We start from the raw sequence: 18,514 nt of genomic DNA, 5'->3' as shown, positions 1-18,514 counted from the left end.
GGGGAACTCGGCACAGACGGTTTCACACGCACCTGGGAGGATCCCTCCCCAGCCGCCTTGGCCGAGATGTTTCTAGCAGCAGTCGCCCTCTGCGCTCTTTTAAAAGCTTTCATGGATTCATTATTCTTCATTGCCTCTGCAAATAAAACACGACAGTAAGAAATTAAGCTGCAAGTCGGACAAGACATTCACAAGCAATATAAACAGATAAAAAGGAAACATAAAATACCCAGCTCAGTTTGAAGAAGAGAGGGATTGGTTAAAAATTTCTTTGTGTCGAGATGGGGAGGTTGACTCTAGTGTTCTTCCAAGACAGTCGCAAAAGCTCGCTCAGCCTCATCCAACATTTTCCACGTGTATCTGGACACCCTCACATCTTTTTGCCATTCCAAGGGAAAGGAGGGCTCATCATTTTCATCCAGAAAAAAGGGCCGAGCTCCTTCAACAGCTCGGACCTTGAAAAAGTAGTTTTTATAATCGTGGAATGATTCGTCAAACATGGAAAAGACCTTCTTTCCCTGGGCAGATCGAAAGGAGACCCAAGCTGCCTTCTTTTTTACCACTCCAGGCTTAGTCAAGACAAACAGATAGAAAAAGAGGGATTGCGAAGCAGGGATACCAAAGCCATTGCACAACAATTGAAAAACTTTTATGAAACCCCAGGAATTAGGGTGAAGTTGAGAGGGGGCGACATTACAGGACCATAACAGGTCGGTCTCAAATTTAGTAAAAGGAAGGGTGATACCCAGCTGACCAAAGAAAAAGTCATAAACATAGAAAAAAGGGCGATCGTCAACAACCCGAGTAGAGAAGCAAACTCTCTCGGTAGAAGAGGGAGGGACAAGTTCATAGTTCTTCTCATCACCAGGATTACTACAGACACTATGAAACTGCCTAAGCTGCGCGCAAAACTCAGTATCAACCAGAGAGACACACATAAGAACCATCGAGTCCACCCAATCGGCCATACCCTCAGGAACCTGGGAAGGCATCTCTACAACGTTATTTCGGGAAGACATGAGGCCAACTAAATCCTACAAAAAGAAAAGGAGAGCGGATTACTTAAAAATATCTCAGACGAGGGGCAAAACATCTCGACGGATGGATAAACAAAAAGGGAAAACCCCAAGACTCAAGCCAAAAAGTCCTGGGGCATCCCTTGGAGGCAGTAACAAAGCAAGGTTTTTAAGAAATTTCTACAGCTTACATCCCGGCACTCATAAAAAAAAAGAAAATAAAGTCTCAAAGGAAACAAAGGAAGTAAAAACACAAAATCGCCACCTTTCTACAGTTTATCAGCAAAAAGCATTGTCAAAACACCAAATATGCCAAGCAGAAAAAACAGCAAAGACGCAAACCTTTTTCGGAATCAAGCAAAAACCACCATCAAAAGCGCAAGAAGAAACGACGACAACATATAAAAGCCCTAATTTTTAGATTCAAGCAACAAAAGGGAAAAAGATTCGCACCAAAAAATGATGAAATCCCAGAACGCGCAACAAACAGGAACAGTAAAAGCAGAAAGACCCAAACTTTCTCTGAGCAAAAATCAAACTTCTACAGACATATAAAGAAACAGGGGAAAGGAAAATCGAACCTGGAGAAATAGAAGAAAGACCGTAAAAGAGAGCCGAAGAGTAGAAGCAAAACCACCCCCTCGAAGTAGAAATTGCGAAGATAGAAGGAGAAATATGGAAATCGCCCCTTTTTCCAAGAGAGCAGTAACAGAACAGACGTTGCGGGAGAAACTGCGAAAGAAACAGAAAATGAGAGAGTAAAGGGAGAAGTTACGAAGAGGAGCGAAGAAGAGAAACCGTTTTTTGATTGAGAAATTCAAAATAAAAGCCAAGAGAAAACGAGGGCAATTAATACCAATTAATGAAGGCATTAAACCCTCTCACCTTCCCAAGAACAAAGTGCTGATATAAAAACGCGCGCTTTTTAGAGGAAAAACGTTCTACATTCAAAAATTCTACAAAAGGAAGAAATCGACAAAATGCTTGAGTTCGGCTTCGTCATAAACTCGACCACGACAAAAGACCGAGCTCAAGCAGGGGCACTGTTCATACCCTGGGTCGAGCTACCCGACCTGGGATGATTGACGACAAAGCGACTGACCTCTTCAGGTCAAGCGGATCGACTTCTTCTAAAAAGAAGTCGGCCAAATCAACAGGAGAGCCCAATAAAGGGCCCAGATAGAGGAACACGACCCAAATCCTAAGGCAGCCCAAGCCTAATAGAGATAAAGGCGGTTCCATTGAAGATATGCTTACCTCAACTCAAAGATAAAGATAAGATAAGATAACTAACTTATCTTATCCAAAAGGTCACATCTCACCATTATAAATACACTGGAGCACCCAGGTATAACTTATACTCTGATTCTACTAAAAACCTGCTTAATACCCGTGCTAACTTAAGCATCGGAGTCTCTTGCAGGTACCCCCCACCCTCCGGTGTCCAAGGATCAGAAGGACAGTCAGTCCAACAAGTCGGACACAACAGCTCTGGCCGACTCCCACCAGCCGGACACGTCAGCACCGACCAGTACAGAAGATCTCGTCCGAGATCGACCTCCAGTTTTAGGTAACCCTCGGAACAACCTTGGTTAAGAGGATTGAATGAATGAAGAAATGAGTGTTTTAGGTCATTCACAATTCATTATAATAATGGTAACAAGTTAGAGTTTGATAATTAAACCATACTCTAAGGGTTAACCAAAAGCTGGAAAGATGGAAGGAATTATACTTTGTTCTTCTCGAGTTCTTAGTAAAAATATATTATTTCATACTATCAGATCATTAAGGAGTGTTGCTAGATGCCAACCTTGATTAGTAAATTTAGTATGACTAATTTACTACCTGCTTAGTATTGAACATATGGGGGTCACACACTAACGAATGTTATAATCTTTGCTGTAGAATTATTTAATTATTATTTTTTATTTGATCAAATAAATAATTATATTAATTCAAATAGAATATTATTATATTCTTTACTAGCACCAAGAATATAGTAATAGTATGATAATTGAGAATATTAAATAAGATTTGAGAATAATTAGTTATTCTATTTCTAAATTTGAATTCTATGTTTGGATGAGATCCTAACTGATTCTATTTTAAATTGAGTTATGATTTTATTCATAAATTTGAAAGATTCAAGTTTAAAATAGTAAGATATGATTCAAATTTGAATTGAGATTCAAATTTAAAAGCAATAATAAATCTCATATTATATATATGTATGTCAAGAATAGAGGAAAAAGGTGAGAAACCAACACAAGGAATTTATTCTTTTACCTTTACACACATAAACGTATGTGAGCCTGATTTTTTGAGAAGAATTTTATGACGCGCAAAAAATTATAAAAAATTTCTAAATTTAGATCAAATATCCATTAGTCAAGGAGTTAACAACAAAAGTTAATCCCGGTATAAATACGCATAGCGCCTTCGTCTAATTGGATACAATATAGGATTTCATTTTTTTGTGTTGCTTTTTTACTTGTTCATCTCAGGCGTAGTAAATAATTGTCCCTTTTTTTTATCCATATCGATTTGAAAGAAGAAAATAACTCTGTCCATTGTTGACAACAAAACGAAAGCCAAACCCACATATCCCAGAGAGATGTCCCACCAACATACATAACAATTAATTTACAAAGAATAAATATGCTAATAATCATATTCTATTTGATCTATACAATTTCATTTATGCATGTGTTTCAAATAAGAAGGCAATAATAATCCATCATATGTAAAGACCAAATAAGCAGTAAATCAAAAGAGTAAAATAAATGAAAGAAATATAAAAGAAGCAAGTATACCTCAAAAAAGTAAAAACCCCTCATGTATTATGAACAAAATGTATGTAAACAATGGGAGGCGTGCTTATTTACGACGAGTTCTTGCAAGAAATTAAATGTGCACATACAGAGATAGAAAGAGTAGACTAAAAGAATCTAGTTGGGTGATTAAACAGCAGTATTCAACAAAGGCTCAGAAGATACGCCCTGCAGCTCACTTGGTTTCTTTTGTGCCAAAAGCTTGAGAAGGACAACAGTCAAATTGTATAGAGCACTCTTAGCGTTCAATTTGCCGCTCACTGCGTATCTGCATTAATAGTAACATAAAAGGAATATGGAATTGGTTGGCACAAGAGAATAACATGAAGCATGTCAAATGATATGACCAAGAACTTACTCTTCTGCTGCATCGGTTTCTTTTACTTGAGCAGTTCTTGGAGCTTCATTTGAGGATCCTATTGAATCAAGAATTATCATCACAATGTACGTAGCAACTTAAATTGAATCAAGAATTTCATGCAAAAATTCACTCACTATCGGGAAGGAGTGGAAGATGTTGATGGTGGCCTAAGTCAGCTTCTTGCTGAGGATCAACCTGTTGAATCACTTGAATGCCATCGCCGCCTCGGGCTGCTACGTTGCCACCGCCACCTCGACCTGCTCCGTTGCCACCGACACCTCGACCTCGACCTGCTCCGTTGCCACCGTCACCTCGACCTCGACCTGCTCCGTTGCCACCGTCACCTCGACCTCGACCTGCTCCGTTGCCACCGTCACCTCGACCTGCTCCGTTGCCACCGACACCTCGACCTGCTCCGTTGCCACCGTCACCTCGACCTGCTCCGTTGCCACCGTCACCTCGACCTGCTCCGCCGCCACCGCCACCGCCCTGTGGCTGTTCATGCAGCTGGAGCCCCATCGGAATCGAATGCACCTGAGGTGGTGGCCCATGGAACCGAAGCCAGAGCCGTCGAAGGACGTATACGAAGATACCAAAGAGAACCACACCTCCAACCTGGAGAACCCTGAGCACTACCTGGTTCATGATTGAAGAAACAGAGAAAGATCGAAGAAATGGAATGAGAATGAATTGGAGAAAAGAGAGAGAGAGAAATCAGAATTATTTCAAGAGAGCGCAAAATACACAGACTCTGACTCCACTACCACCTTATATACTAGTACTAGTTCATTCTCATCAATAACCAATCATAAAATATCTCCAACTAACTTTCCCGCCAAGCTTAACAAACTAACCAACTTCCTCTGTCTTCTTTCTTTTCTTAATTTTTTATTATTTCTAAATTCCACACTTCAATATAAATATAAATACATATTAAAACTGAATAATAATACATATATTTATACAAAATTATATAATAACTGATTTTTAATGTATTTTATAACAATTTTTATTTTTATACTTCCTATAGTTTGTATACATGTATACTTTTATATTATAAAATAATATTTATATAAACTTTTCAAATAATATAAATATATTTTAATCAATTATAAAAAATATTACAAAAATATTATAATACACAAATTATGCTATTTTTAATAATTATATGTTTGGATATAATTTTAGTTAAAGACATTTTTTGTAATAACGTCTCTAGAATGAAAGGTGTTAATTGATTCTTTGGCCAATTTTTTGTAATATATATTTTTTTTGTTTGAAATTGGATTGGTCAGATAATTGTCGATTTTCAGTTGAATTGGTCGATTATCTTGTCTGATTTTTTTAAATTATAAATAAATAATTTAAAAATAATGAATGTTTAATAATAAGTTTAAGAAAGTGATATAATAATAAAAGAAAATATGTTGTTTTGGACTTTAAAGTCAATACTGAGAATGTGTATGTAAAATAATAAAAACATAATTTTTTTTGTTTAAAAATTAAGATGACTAAATAGAGTAGACAGAGATACATCATTCTCGCTCTTTTAATTGAACTAAAATCATCATGATATTATTTTTATATTTTGTATACATGTATATTTTTATATTATTATAATATTATATAAACTTTTCAAATAATTAAATATATTATATTCAAATACAAAGAATGAACTGCAAAAATAATATAAATAATATATAAATTATGCCATTTTGAATAATTATGCATTTGGACATCATTTTAGTTAAAGACACTTTTTATATAGCGTTTTTTGAATAAAACACAATAACTGATTCTTTGACCAATAACTTTTTAATTTTTTGTATTTTTTTTTGGGCCCGAATTGAATTGGTCATAATGATTGGTTCGATAAATTATTTTGTCTGGTGTTTAAAATTATGAAATAAATAATTTAAAAATAATGATATGTTAATAATAAGTTTAAGAGAGTGGTATATTAGTAAAAAAATATGTTGTTTTGGACTTTGAAGTCCACAATGAGATTCTGTATTTAATATAATAAAAAGATAATATTTTTTTTTTGTTTAAAAATTAAAATGACTAAGTAGAGTAGGTAGAAATATATCATTCTGACTTCTTTAATTGAATTAGGGAGATGAATTTTGTTTCAAAAGATGTTGAAAATTATATCACTCATTATAAAGTATTTGATTTTTTTAAACATCTTAAAGAAAATAGTCATTAATTTGATCAATGATAAAAAAATTTGATATTTGAGTTCAGTACTTATGTAAATAAATAATGTAAAAAACTTTTAAGTTAGTATTATTTAAATTTCAAGTGTGATGTATATAAATAATATTTAATAAAATATTTATGTTTATGAATTTCAAAATTACTAAATGTGCTAAGTACTAAAATAGTAATAATAACAAAATTTTTAGCATATGATACTATGTACAGTACTTAAAAAAATGATTTCAATCAAAGAAAATAAATTTATTGTGCATATATTTTTACTCATTTTATTATTATTATTATTATTATTATTATTTGTCTTTGAAGAAAATGACAAAGACATATAGTGAAAATATTTTTCTTACGGATAGTGCAAGTTCTCATACCATTCTCAAAAGTAATATATATTTTACACATTTTGTACCAAAAGAAGAATATGTTAATATTATTATAATTATTGGCTCAGACAATGTGATAGAAGGCTTCGGAAGAACCATGATTTTGTTTTCCGGAGAAACAAAATTCATAATAGACAATGCACTTTTGTCTACCAAGTATCTAAGAAACTTGTTGAGTTTTAAAGATATTCGCTGGAATGGATATCATATTGAAACAATAAATGAGAGAAATCATGAGTACTTATGTATCACAACTCATGATTCAAATAAAAATGTTATATTAGAAAAGTTACCATCACTTTCATCTAGGTTATATTATACTAAAATTAGTGCAATTGAATCACATGCCATTATAAATCAGAAGTTTACTTTCCAAATGAATTTATAATTTGGCACGATCCATTGGGTCATCTTGAAACAACCATGATGCGGAGAATTATTGAAAACTCTCATGGATATTCACTAAAGAATCAGAAGATTCTTAAATCTAGTGAATTTTGTTGTGTTGCATATTCTAAAGGCAAGCTAATTTTAAGGCCATCACCAGTAAAGATTGGATTTGAGTCTTCTGAATTCCTAGAAAGGATTCAAGGCGACATATGTGAACCTATTCCTCCACCATGTGGATCTTTTAGATATTTTATAGTCCTAATAGACGCATCTTTGAGATAGTCACATGTGTGCTTATTGTCTTCTTGCAACCTGGCGTTTGCGAGATTACTTGCTCAAATTATTCGATTAAAAGCACAATTTCTAAAAAATCCAATCAAAACAATTCATCTTGATAATGCTGGTGAATTTACTTTCCAAACCTTTGATACTTATTGTATGACTAACGGAATAAGTGTTGAGTAGTTCATGTTCACACATAAAATAGGTTAGCAGAATCACTTATTAAACGCCTCCAATTAATTGTTAGACCCTTACTTATGAGAACAAATCTTTTAATCTCGACTTGGAGGCATGCTATTTTACATGCCGCAACACTTATTCGTTTGAGACCAACAAGTTACCATTAATTCTCTCCTCTACAATTAGCTTTTGGCTAGCAGTAAAATATTTTCCATTTGAAAATTTTTGGATATGCGATATATATTCTAATTCCCCCACTTTTTGCACTAAAATAGAACTCCAAAAAAAAAATAAAAATTTTCTTAAATTATGTTAGATATGTTATAGAGATATAAATAATACTTTGTGGTGTTTTTATTTAAATACAGTTACAAGCAATAAACTTACAATATTGTATCCTTCTTTTAATGTATGTTCATCTTTTATTTATTTATAAAAAAAGTTTAAATTTCAATAATTTTAGTTTATGTTATCAATATTTTTAGTTCACAATTCAATACTTTTAATTTAATTAGTAATTTAATATCATACTTTTAAATTAATATTTTTAATATTATTGATAAATTACTCAAAAAAATTTATTACATTGATAATATAATAATATTGCTTTTTATTTATTTCTCAAGTTTGATGATATGATTTGTAAAATTTGATCATTTTATATTTCAATGTGTTTTGTTACATAAATAATTCATTTGTTTTATTGATCTTGTTGGATGAGTGTCAAAGATTTTACTATTAATTTTACAATTGAAAACAAGCATCTTATTATTGGTTCTAGCCAAGTTCAAGCATGCTAATCAATTCACTCCTAATAAATACATGAGTCAAAATTTTGACATTATTATTCTTAGTGTAAAGTATTTTGGTTAAAAAACTGGATAGGTACATTAATTTTAGGTATGGTAAAAATTATTTTATTAATTTAGTCATTATTTTACGTAGTCAATTTTAAATTTTAAATTCAAGTTTACGATTTAATGAACGAATATGATAATTTAATTTCATTCCAAAATATCTTTTGATTTATTTTAAAATATTCTTGGCACGCATATATATATATATATATAAAGAAATTTAGAATTACATTACAAACATAATCAATAATATATATTATCCGATAATGTACTCTTCATTATATTTTATATTTTTTGTTGGAAGATATTTCTTATCTTTTTTTTAATATGTGAAAAATATATTATTAAAAAATATTTAACCTATAAAATTTAATTTTATTATCCCATCAATTAAATCATTTTAAAATAGAGCTAGATTTGGAATAACACATAATTTCGCTATCCATTTATAGAACCACTCACATAAAGACGCTTAAAACGTCTTTTTTTAAAGATATTTTTTTAATAATTAAAATTCAACTTATATAATCGATCAAAATGTGTTATTTTTGTCAAAATTAAACGAAATAAATCGGTTTAACCGAAAAATCGATAAACTAAATCTTGAACCAATTTAAATTAATATTTTTATGAAAATGACTATAATACCTCTATTATAAAAAATGACTTAAAATATTTCTATTATATATTTTAAAAACTCTAAATCCTAATCTTTTTCTTCTTTCTATGCCATCATTGAATTATAATTTAGAATTTTCAAAATTAATATATATAATAAGAATATTTTAGTCATTTTTTATTATAAGAGTATTATAGTCATTTTCTATAAAAAAGAATATTAATTTAGATTGATTCAAGATTTATCAATTTTTCGGTCAAATCAATTTATTTGGTCTAATTTTGACAAAAATAACATAGTTTCATCGATTATATAGGTTAAACTTTAATTATTAAAAAGCGTCTTTAAAAAAAAAGACGTTTTAAGCGTCTTTATGTGAGTGGCTCCCATCAATTTAAACATGAAAGACAACTCCCCTCTTTGAGTTTCCCGTTTTCCAAACAAATTTTGAGAAAATAATATGGTGAGTTATATGGTGCCTAAATTGCCTAACTTCCCTTTTAAAGTAAAAAATAAAATGTTTAAAATAAAAAATAAATTATGTAAAATTTATTAAATATTATTTATTTACTTTTTTTAGTAAGTTAGGTAAAAAATAATAGGCACCATAGTATTCACCAAATGATATAATGTTCTGATAAGAGAATCAAAGCATTAAGTAGTTATTCCACAGGGAACTTAGCGTGAATAATATTAGTAGTGGAAGCTTAAGAGGCAACTTTGTAAGAAGCCAGCAAAGTTAGTTAGTTTGTTAAGTTTAGCGGGAAAGTTAGTTACAGATATTTTGTAATTAGTTATTATTGATCAGAATAATGTAGTGTATAAGCTGCTACTGCAATAATTTCTCTTTTTTCAAACGGTTCAGCTACGTTACCAACAGCATATCTGCCAATTTCTGCCAACTCTTATTTATAATTGTGTTTCATGGAAGTGTGTTCGTGGATGTGTCTAATAAAAATGTTTTTTTATAGTTGTGTTCAATAGAAGTGTCTTTATACATATATTTTTTGGATGTGTTTCTTTATATATGTATTTAAAATATATTAATTATTAGACACATCTACGAATACATTTCCATGAAACACAATTATAAATAAGAGTTGGTAAAAGTTGGCAGATATGCTGTTGGTAACGTAGACTTTTTCTTTTTCAAATCATTTCCCTCTTTATTACCACTCACAAGTATCTAAAATCTAAATCCTTTACTAAAAATATGCTAATAATCACAATCTACTTGATTTACACAATTTTATTTATGCATGTGTTTTACGGTAAGAAGACAATAATAATTTATCATATGTAAGACTAAACAAGCAGCAAATCAAAAAAGTAAATGAATGAAAGAAATATAAAAAAAAAACAAGTATACTTCTGCTTCTATTTTTATGTTTGTTTTTTGTGTTTTTGTGTCTGTTTTTGTTTTTATTTTGTTTTTAATTTTAATTTTGATTTATTATTTTATAATTTTATTGTTGTTGTGTGTTAATTTTGTTTGTTGAATTTGATGTTGTTATTTCTGAATTTAAATAATGTGTTATTATTGTTGGTGTTCTTAAATCTGATTATTAGTATTTGATGAGAGTAAAAGAGGTGGTGGTAGTGGAGTAAGAGAGATGGTGGTAATGGTAAAGATGCTGGTGGTGGTGGAGAATATTTTTGTCTGTAAAAAATTAAAAAGACGATTTTAATATGAAAAAATGTTAAGAACGATTTTAAATAAAAAATTATGTTGGAAACGATTTCGATTCTGACCTTAAACGTTAGGAACCAAAACAATACTTACTCTTTCATATAATGTATGTAGTATAATAGTAATAAATTTCTGTTTAATTAAGTTGGTAACTAGTATCTCAATTTGGTACCTTAATCATTTTAAATTCAAGTTTAAATAATTAAAAAAGTTTATAATATTTTTAAAATAATGAAACAAAGAAAAGTTATATATTTGTTTCAAATGATATTGGTATATATCACAATACCCAAAAGAAATAAATGATATTCTATTTTTGAAATCTTTATTATTAGACAAAAATATGTTAAAATGCTAATTGAGTTCACTTATTGGTTAAAAAAATTTTGAACTTTGAATTCAATAACTTTTTTCATCTATTTATTATTATTATTATTATTATTATTATTATTATTATTATTTTTGAACCTCCCAAACGCCAAATTGGCAGATGGTACAACAAACAAAACCAAAAGATATACAAGCTGAGCACAAGTCACCGCTACAAACAAAAAATTACAAGCTACTAAATCAAGAAAGTTACTTATTATTATTATTATTATTATTATTATTATTATTATTATTATTATTATTATTATTATTATTATTATTACGGAAAAGCTCTGCGGCTTGTATGCTTTACAAGTTCATTAAACAATAAAATCAAAATATGCGCTGCTTCAGGTACGTTGATTACACGCGCTATATAACATCGCGCGTATATCTAACAACCAGATTTAAAATATTTCTTTCCCTTTTCGTTTTCGTTATTTTGAGATTTCGTTGTTCTTCATCTCCCGCGTCTTCCCTCCTTCTTCTCCATCGTTCTTTTCCTCTCCTTTTCTCACTAGCATCTTCTTCGTTTAGGTTACCTTTTTCTCTCTCTGCAACTCGAGCTTCGTTTTCTATTTTTGATTTGTTGTTTTCTGAAATCAAAGTTTGATCTCGTTTTGAAGATAATGGATCATTCAACCTCAGATTGTCAGTTGAATGCAGGCGAAGTGGATTATGAGTCAGAATCTAACGAAGTCCCTGAGGTTTGATTTACATAGGATTAGTATGAATTTTCTTTCAGTAATTTGTATAGCATTGTGTAGTTGAAAAATTGCTGAACATTGACTGTGAAAGTAACACGTTTACCTGAATCTGTCGATTCAATGTATTAGTTGTGATTAATTACCTGGAATTTGTAGCAGACGCTCGGGTGTAGATCAATTCTTGTTTGGGTGTATTTTAGCTAGAAGTGTGGGTGTATCTACACTTTACTGGTTTTTTGTTATTTTGATTGACTTGTTGTTGTTCAGGTGTATTATAACAGACATGATTAGGTGTGTTTTTAGTTTTTGAGATGGTGTATATCTGCAGGCTGTGTATTTACAGTTTATGACTTTAAAAGTCATTCTGTAGTTGAGTTGTTGCGGTTCGGGTGTATCGTATTAGACATGATTGGGTGTATTTGAATCATATCTATGGGTGTATTTACAGTTCTGACACGGTGTATTTTGCAGCCTCTCTCAGTTGTTGATGACGAGCTTGTTCCAAAGGTCGGAATGACCTTTACCACCCTTGAAGATGCTGAAAAATTTTACAGGAACTACGCCAAGGCTGCAGGTTTCTCTACAAGAGTTCGGTGCACAAATAGGAAGGGAAACGAGATTAAGAACCAACTGATTACATGTAGCAGAGAGGGAAAATGGAAATCTAAAATATCTCCGACCGAGAAGACCAATCCGACAGCCGGTCTAAACTGTCCTGCAAGAATTTATATACACACATTGAAGGATGTCGGTGCTTGGATCATTTCAAAGGTTGTGCTGGATCATTCACACCCCTGCTGTCCAAGCAAAGCAGAGATGCTCAAACAGCACAGGGAACTAAGCATGTCCATTCGTCGTACGATAGAGAATAACAAGGAGGCTGGTATCAGACCTAGCAAAACCTACCAATCATTTGTTGCGGCTGCCGGGGGTCACCGCGAGCTAAATTTTATCGAAAAGGACGTGAGGAATTACATTACCAGGGAAGTGCGGAATGTTTCCGAACAAGAAGATGCAAAGGAATTCGGGAAATATTTGTTAAGAATGAAAGAGAAGAATCCGAATTTCTTTTTTGAGCTCCAACTCGAAGAGGATCAATCGATTAAGCTGGCTTTTTGGGCCGATGCAAGAAGCAGAGCCGCCTTTGAGTATTTCGGAGACGTCATTTCATTCGACACCACCTACAACACAAACAGGTAACAAACTGCCCCTGTTTATGATGCTAAATTAATTTATTTTTACGAATCCGCATCAGAGGTGTATATTGGCTGTATCATTGGGTGTATGCGAAGCATTTGTTAAGGTGTAACTAATGATTTTGCATTCTGGACCATGGTAATTTGTTTCAGGTATAATTTGGTCTGTGGTTCTTTTGTCGGGGTGAATCACCACGGTCAATCAACACTTCTCGGATGCTCTTTGATGAAGAATGAAGAAATTGAATCATTCAAATGGTTATTTCAAAGCTGGCTTCGTTGCATGGGAGGAAACGCACCGATCAGTGCGCATCCATGAAAAGGGCTTTAGAGGCCTGTATGCCAACAACAGTTCACCGCTGGTGTATTTGGCACATCATGAAGAAGATTCCAAGCAAATTAAACGGGTACAAGGGACATGCCGATATCGAACAAGAAATGAGCCAAGTTGTTTGGAACTCTCAAAGCAAAGACTCATTCGATAGGAATTGGAAGGATTTTCTGCTGAATTTTGGTCTTGCGGACAACAAATGGCTTTCAGGTAATATCTTTTTAAAATCTGCATCAGAGGTGTAAATTGCATGTTTTCTCGGGTGTATTTATAGACTGTGTTTGGGTGTATTATGCAGATCTGTACGAAGACCGTCACATATGGGTTCCTATCTATCTGGATCACCACTTCTGGGCAGGGATGAGAAGCACACAAAGGAGCGAGAGCATGCATTCATTTTTTAACAAGTATATCACCCGGAACAGCTCGCTTATTCAGTTCGTCAAACAATACGATAATTGCCTCGGAAGCAGGGAGCAAGCAGAGAGAGAATCAGATGCTGCAGATTTTCATACGCTCATACCGTGTGCAACCAAATCCTGCATTGAAGCTCAGTTTCAAGATGCGTACACTCACGCAAAGTTTAGGGAAGTCCAAGCGCAATTCAGAGGAAAGGCGAATTGCATCACCAGATTAAAGAATTCTGCTCTAGGCTATTCAGTATACGACGTCGAAGAACAAGTTTCCAGCTCAATATTCAACAAGTTCGTGGTTACTTACGACTCAGTGGCAGCCGAGGTAAAATGCCAATGCTTATTATTCGAGTCGAGAGGGATACTGTGCCATCACGCACTAAGCGTGTTAAGCTTCGAACAAGCAAGCCAAGTGTCACCGAGATACATACTGGAATGATGGAGCAAGAAGGTAAAGAGGCGACACACACACATCAAGAGCAGCCACAACGAGCCACTAATGGAGCCAAGAAGCAAGAGGTTCGACCAATTGGTTTTTCGTTCGCAAAATACTTGCGAATTTGCCTCCGAATCGGAGGAGCTGACTGCAATTCTGCACCGTGCGTACGATAACGTCATGGCCGAGATGGAATCATTAAAAGCCAAAAGGAAGGGGACATCTTCTTTATCCCACGAAGACGCCAACTTGGAATCCGTTAACGAGCTTCAAAGCCCGCCAAGGATTCGAACAAGAGGACGTCCAAAAAACAGGCTAGGTTCAAAGCTGGAGAAACAGATCGCAAATGCCACAAAGAAGAAGAAGACGAAAGTTTTAAGCGAGGTAAAAGTACTGTTCTTTAAATTTGTGGCGATTGAGTTTATTTTTCTCGTTAATAGTTTAGGTAATGTGTGTGTGTTATATTTCAGATAAACCTATTTGATGCTGCATCAGCGGCGCATTCAAATTGCAGCCAATATCAAGGACACGTTATGAGTTATCAGTTCAGGGTACCAGGAGCAGGGGATAACTCGTTGGGTGTATAGTTTTACAGAATATGGGTGTAAAAGCACGGTTATTTTGGGTGTATTTTCGTTAATTCACAATTTACATATAGACACATATATAGATACATATAGAACAAAAGCTGTAAAAATTCTCAGGTTATAGGTTTATATTTGATTTGATGTTTTTCTTCATATTTTAGTACATGTAATTCATACATTTTGAATACAGCACAGACAGTTTGGGTGTATATTTTATCCAATCTTGGGTGTATTATTAGACTTGCGTTGGGTGTAACAGTTTATAATTTGCGTTTATATATTCCTTGATTTTTCCTTCATATTTTACCACCTGTAATACAGCTTTTGAATATATCACAGACAGTTTACAAGCACAGATAGTTTAACTATGGGAAAAAATATACATGGAATAGAAGTTGTTGATAAATGGCAAATATTTACATTATTTGTTCAATTTACAAACTACCAAGCAGTTGGATTACCCAGTTTCAATATCAGCAGAATTAATCTGACAAAATGGACTTAATAATACAGAGGATGGCTTCGACAGCCTTATAGCACTACTCTCTCTAATTGCCTGATCTCTCTGTGTATTCATCTCACTGAATAGTATCCGGGAAGCGTACTCCACTCTATAGTGGTCCACCTCCTCCTACAATTAAAAAGTATATTCTGTTTAAACAGCAATATTAATTCAGTAAAGTAATACAGAGTTATATGATTCTAAAGACAGTTACCTGTGGCCAATTATCCCATTGATACTTTCCCTTTTTGATGTTTTCCGGCTCAATTAACTCCATCCACTTCATAACGTACACAGCGCAGTCATAGCTGAAAACGAAGAAAATAAATTACAAATCTCATTTACAAAAGTTTAATGGTCAGAGTCACAAATTTATACCTTGTTTTTTGGCCTGATATTTTAACATATGGTGATTTAATTTCCTTTTCCCTCTCCCCTTTCTGCAGAGGTCCCCCGCCGGCATATGTTATCAATCTTGAAAATACGTATCCCTTAAATACGAAAACAAATCAGTAATACACCCGAATGAATGGACAAGATACACCCAACTGAATGGACAATATACACCCATCAGAACTAAAGAAATAGACCTATCTATTAAAGTAAAGAAGACAGAGGCAACTTATAGTGAATTTATTAATGGCCTTTCTCTCATCGGTGGGAGCTTTTTTGTGTAGCGGGTCAAGTATTTGACATTTCCGCTTTCTTGTATTTATCAGCCATAACCACCAATGCCCCGAGTAGCAGATAGGGGCAAAAATCTGAAGGATTGCCACACGTGAACAGTGTGTTATTTTATTTTGCAAATAAGTAAATAAGCATACTAACAAATTTAGCAAACAAAAACTTACATATGGGTGCGAAGTCAATTTTTTTATATCTATGAAGGGAATGAAACTCGGGTAGGCTTCCACCCTGAATTCCTTTTTCGTTTTTGGTGATACGAATTCCCCGTTTGGGTGATCCGAAAGTGCCATGCACTGCAAGAATTGCGAATCAAGAAATGAAATACTAAACTTACACCCAATGGAACGTAAACAATACACCCAAATCAATACAGAAAATACACCCAAAGTTCGGAGAAGTAACACTTACCACAATATCGGGGGGGGGGGAGACAGTATATTTGTTCTTTAAACCTCTTTTCATTTTTTTTGTTGAGGATGAGGCAGATGGCAGATACAATCTAGAAATATATGCCAAAATCAATTTTACATTAATAAGCATTGTAATTGACTTTGGTGTAAAAAGATTAATGTTATTCTAATATTACCTGAGATTCTATATCACTTTTTGCCTGTAGGGAGGCAAGGTGCATTCTCATCAAAATGTATTCTCCTTGGCCAATCAGAGTGCACATTTCCTCATACTCATTAGTATTGCCATCTGCATCTTCCTTCAGTCTCGTCCCCCAGATGTAGCACTTTTGTTTCATATCATCTGGAATTTGATTCATTCCCCCAGGAGTTTCAAACTTTGCAGAACTTTCTCCCCCAGTCTCCCTCTGAATTTGTGGACTTGTGTTTTTTCCCTTCGCCGCGCTGCTTGCTATTCTTTGGACCAAACTGTCCAATTGTTCTATCAAATTTGCAGCTTCTGGAGATTTTTTCCTTTCTGTCTCCTGCGTTGACGCCCCCTCCTGGCTTGAATCAGTCAATCCAAGGCTGAATGATGGCACCCCTGGATCTGTTTTAGGAACATAGGATGCTGTCCGTGCCATCATCAACAGGGCAGCAGCGTCTTCTGCGTCTGGATGACTGCGTCATCATGTATAAGAATAAGAATAAGAATAAGAATATACGGATGATAAGCAAAGATTGATTTTAGTCTGATGAACTTACATTTTAGTTGGAGCTGGGGGAACCGTGGGTGTGGTCTCTTGAAGTTGTTTGGGGGTTTCAGGAGTGCTGCACAGTTACAAAAAATTAATCACGGCGTAAAAGAAACTAATCAGGAACAATATACACCCAAACTGTTAGCTAATATACACCCAAACTCTAAACAAATATACACTCAATACTATTTCTTACGTTTCTGTAGTCCCTTCAATCTGTAGCATAGGGGTTGGTTCAAAATCTGTCTCAGTGGTTGTTTGGGATGCCGGCACAAAAACCTGAATCGGGACTCTAAACAAGAAGAAAAATGAAAGGTTAACAACGCCTTTGAAAATAATAAGGTTATAAGGTTGAAATATTATTGGAAAACTCACACTGCAAGCGCTTCCGACGGTGTCTGTTCCCTCACAACCATCATATTCAAATCAGACGGACTCAACCTAGAATACACCCAAAGAAATTCAAGAAATACACCCGAACAATTCAAAAAGAAGACAGGCTTTGTTTTTTTGAGAACTTACATACTTGCAGTTTTTGCTTTTTTTTCCTGCCTTTTTTTTCTTGAATAAAATAATAAAGGGCTTTTTTTTCTAAAAAAAATATATACAGAATTAGAAGTAGAAGGGTAATAGAAGAACAAAAGTAACGGTTATTTGAAAGAGAAATTACATGCTCTGTGACAGCTGGTTTACACTACTCTGTTCTGTGTGTCCTTGAGAGGAAGGACTATCACTTCCCAAGTTCACAGCCGGTATTCTATAACAGATTTCATGTTATTCAGACAAAATAAGATACAGGTATAAAATGAATGCACAAGATACAACCAACCGAATGGACAATATACACCCAACACAACAAACTTAATATTCCAACTTATTAAACAACATACACCCAACTTGATCCACACAATACACCCAAATGGTTCCACAAGATACACCCAAATCATGATAACAAGATTTTATTAAATAATAAAGCTTCTTACGTTTCAGACGACACATAGTGACCTTCTGTCGATCGCAGGTCAGGTTGGTTCTCCCTGCGAAAAAAGAAACAATTATTAGCATACAAAACACAACAAAATATGAAATAGACAGCCCAGCAAGACATACCCCTCTGCAGCAGATTTATCAACGTTTTGCCCTAGCCATTCATCCAGTTCGTCACTTGATATTTCATATGTCTCACTACATTCATAAAAGAAGATGTTAACAAAAATAATTACGACGATAGACGGTAATATAGCTTACGAGGTACTGTACCCGTCAAAGTATTGGTCTTCTTTAGGAGGTGAATCCTCCACGACAACTTTTTT

General features: G+C 33.7%; 1 protein-coding gene across 1 annotated transcript; it reads right to left on the bottom strand.

Annotated features, from left to right (window-relative positions):
• Positions 1-16,512: 16,512 nt before the first annotated feature.
• LOC148550412 (uncharacterized) lies at positions 16,513-18,309 on the bottom strand. Its single transcript, XM_088492860.1, has 6 exons — positions 18,185-18,309; positions 17,577-17,642; positions 17,398-17,493; positions 17,209-17,274; positions 16,642-17,124; positions 16,513-16,567 (listed from the first exon to the last, which is right to left on the bottom strand). The coding sequence occupies exons 1-6, from the start codon at positions 18,307-18,309 to the stop codon at positions 16,513-16,515; spliced, it is 891 nt and encodes a 296-aa protein (XP_088348986.1).
• Positions 18,310-18,514: the final 205 nt, after the last annotated feature.

Source organism: Arachis ipaensis, chromosome B7, assembly GCF_059453495.1.
Source record: "Arachis ipaensis isolate K30076 ecotype BB chromosome B7, ASM5945349v1, whole genome shotgun sequence".
Classification (NCBI taxonomy): Eukaryota; Viridiplantae; Streptophyta; class Magnoliopsida; order Fabales; family Fabaceae; genus Arachis; species Arachis ipaensis.
This window is presented reverse-complemented; position numbering and strand designations above follow the sequence as displayed.

Coding starts and splice junctions, on each gene's coding strand:
- LOC148550412 (XM_088492860.1), bottom strand. CDS start 18,309: ATGTCTTGCTGGGCTGTCTATTTCATATTTTGTTGTGTTTTGTATGCT. Junction 17,643..18,184: donor CACTATGTGTCGTCTGAAAC/GTAAGAAGCTTT, acceptor GGTGTATTCTAG/GTTGAGTCCGTCTGATTTGA. Junction 17,275..17,397: donor ATTGAAGGGACTACAGAAAC/GTAAGAAATAGT, acceptor GTAACTGTGCAG/CACTCCTGAAACCCCCAAAC.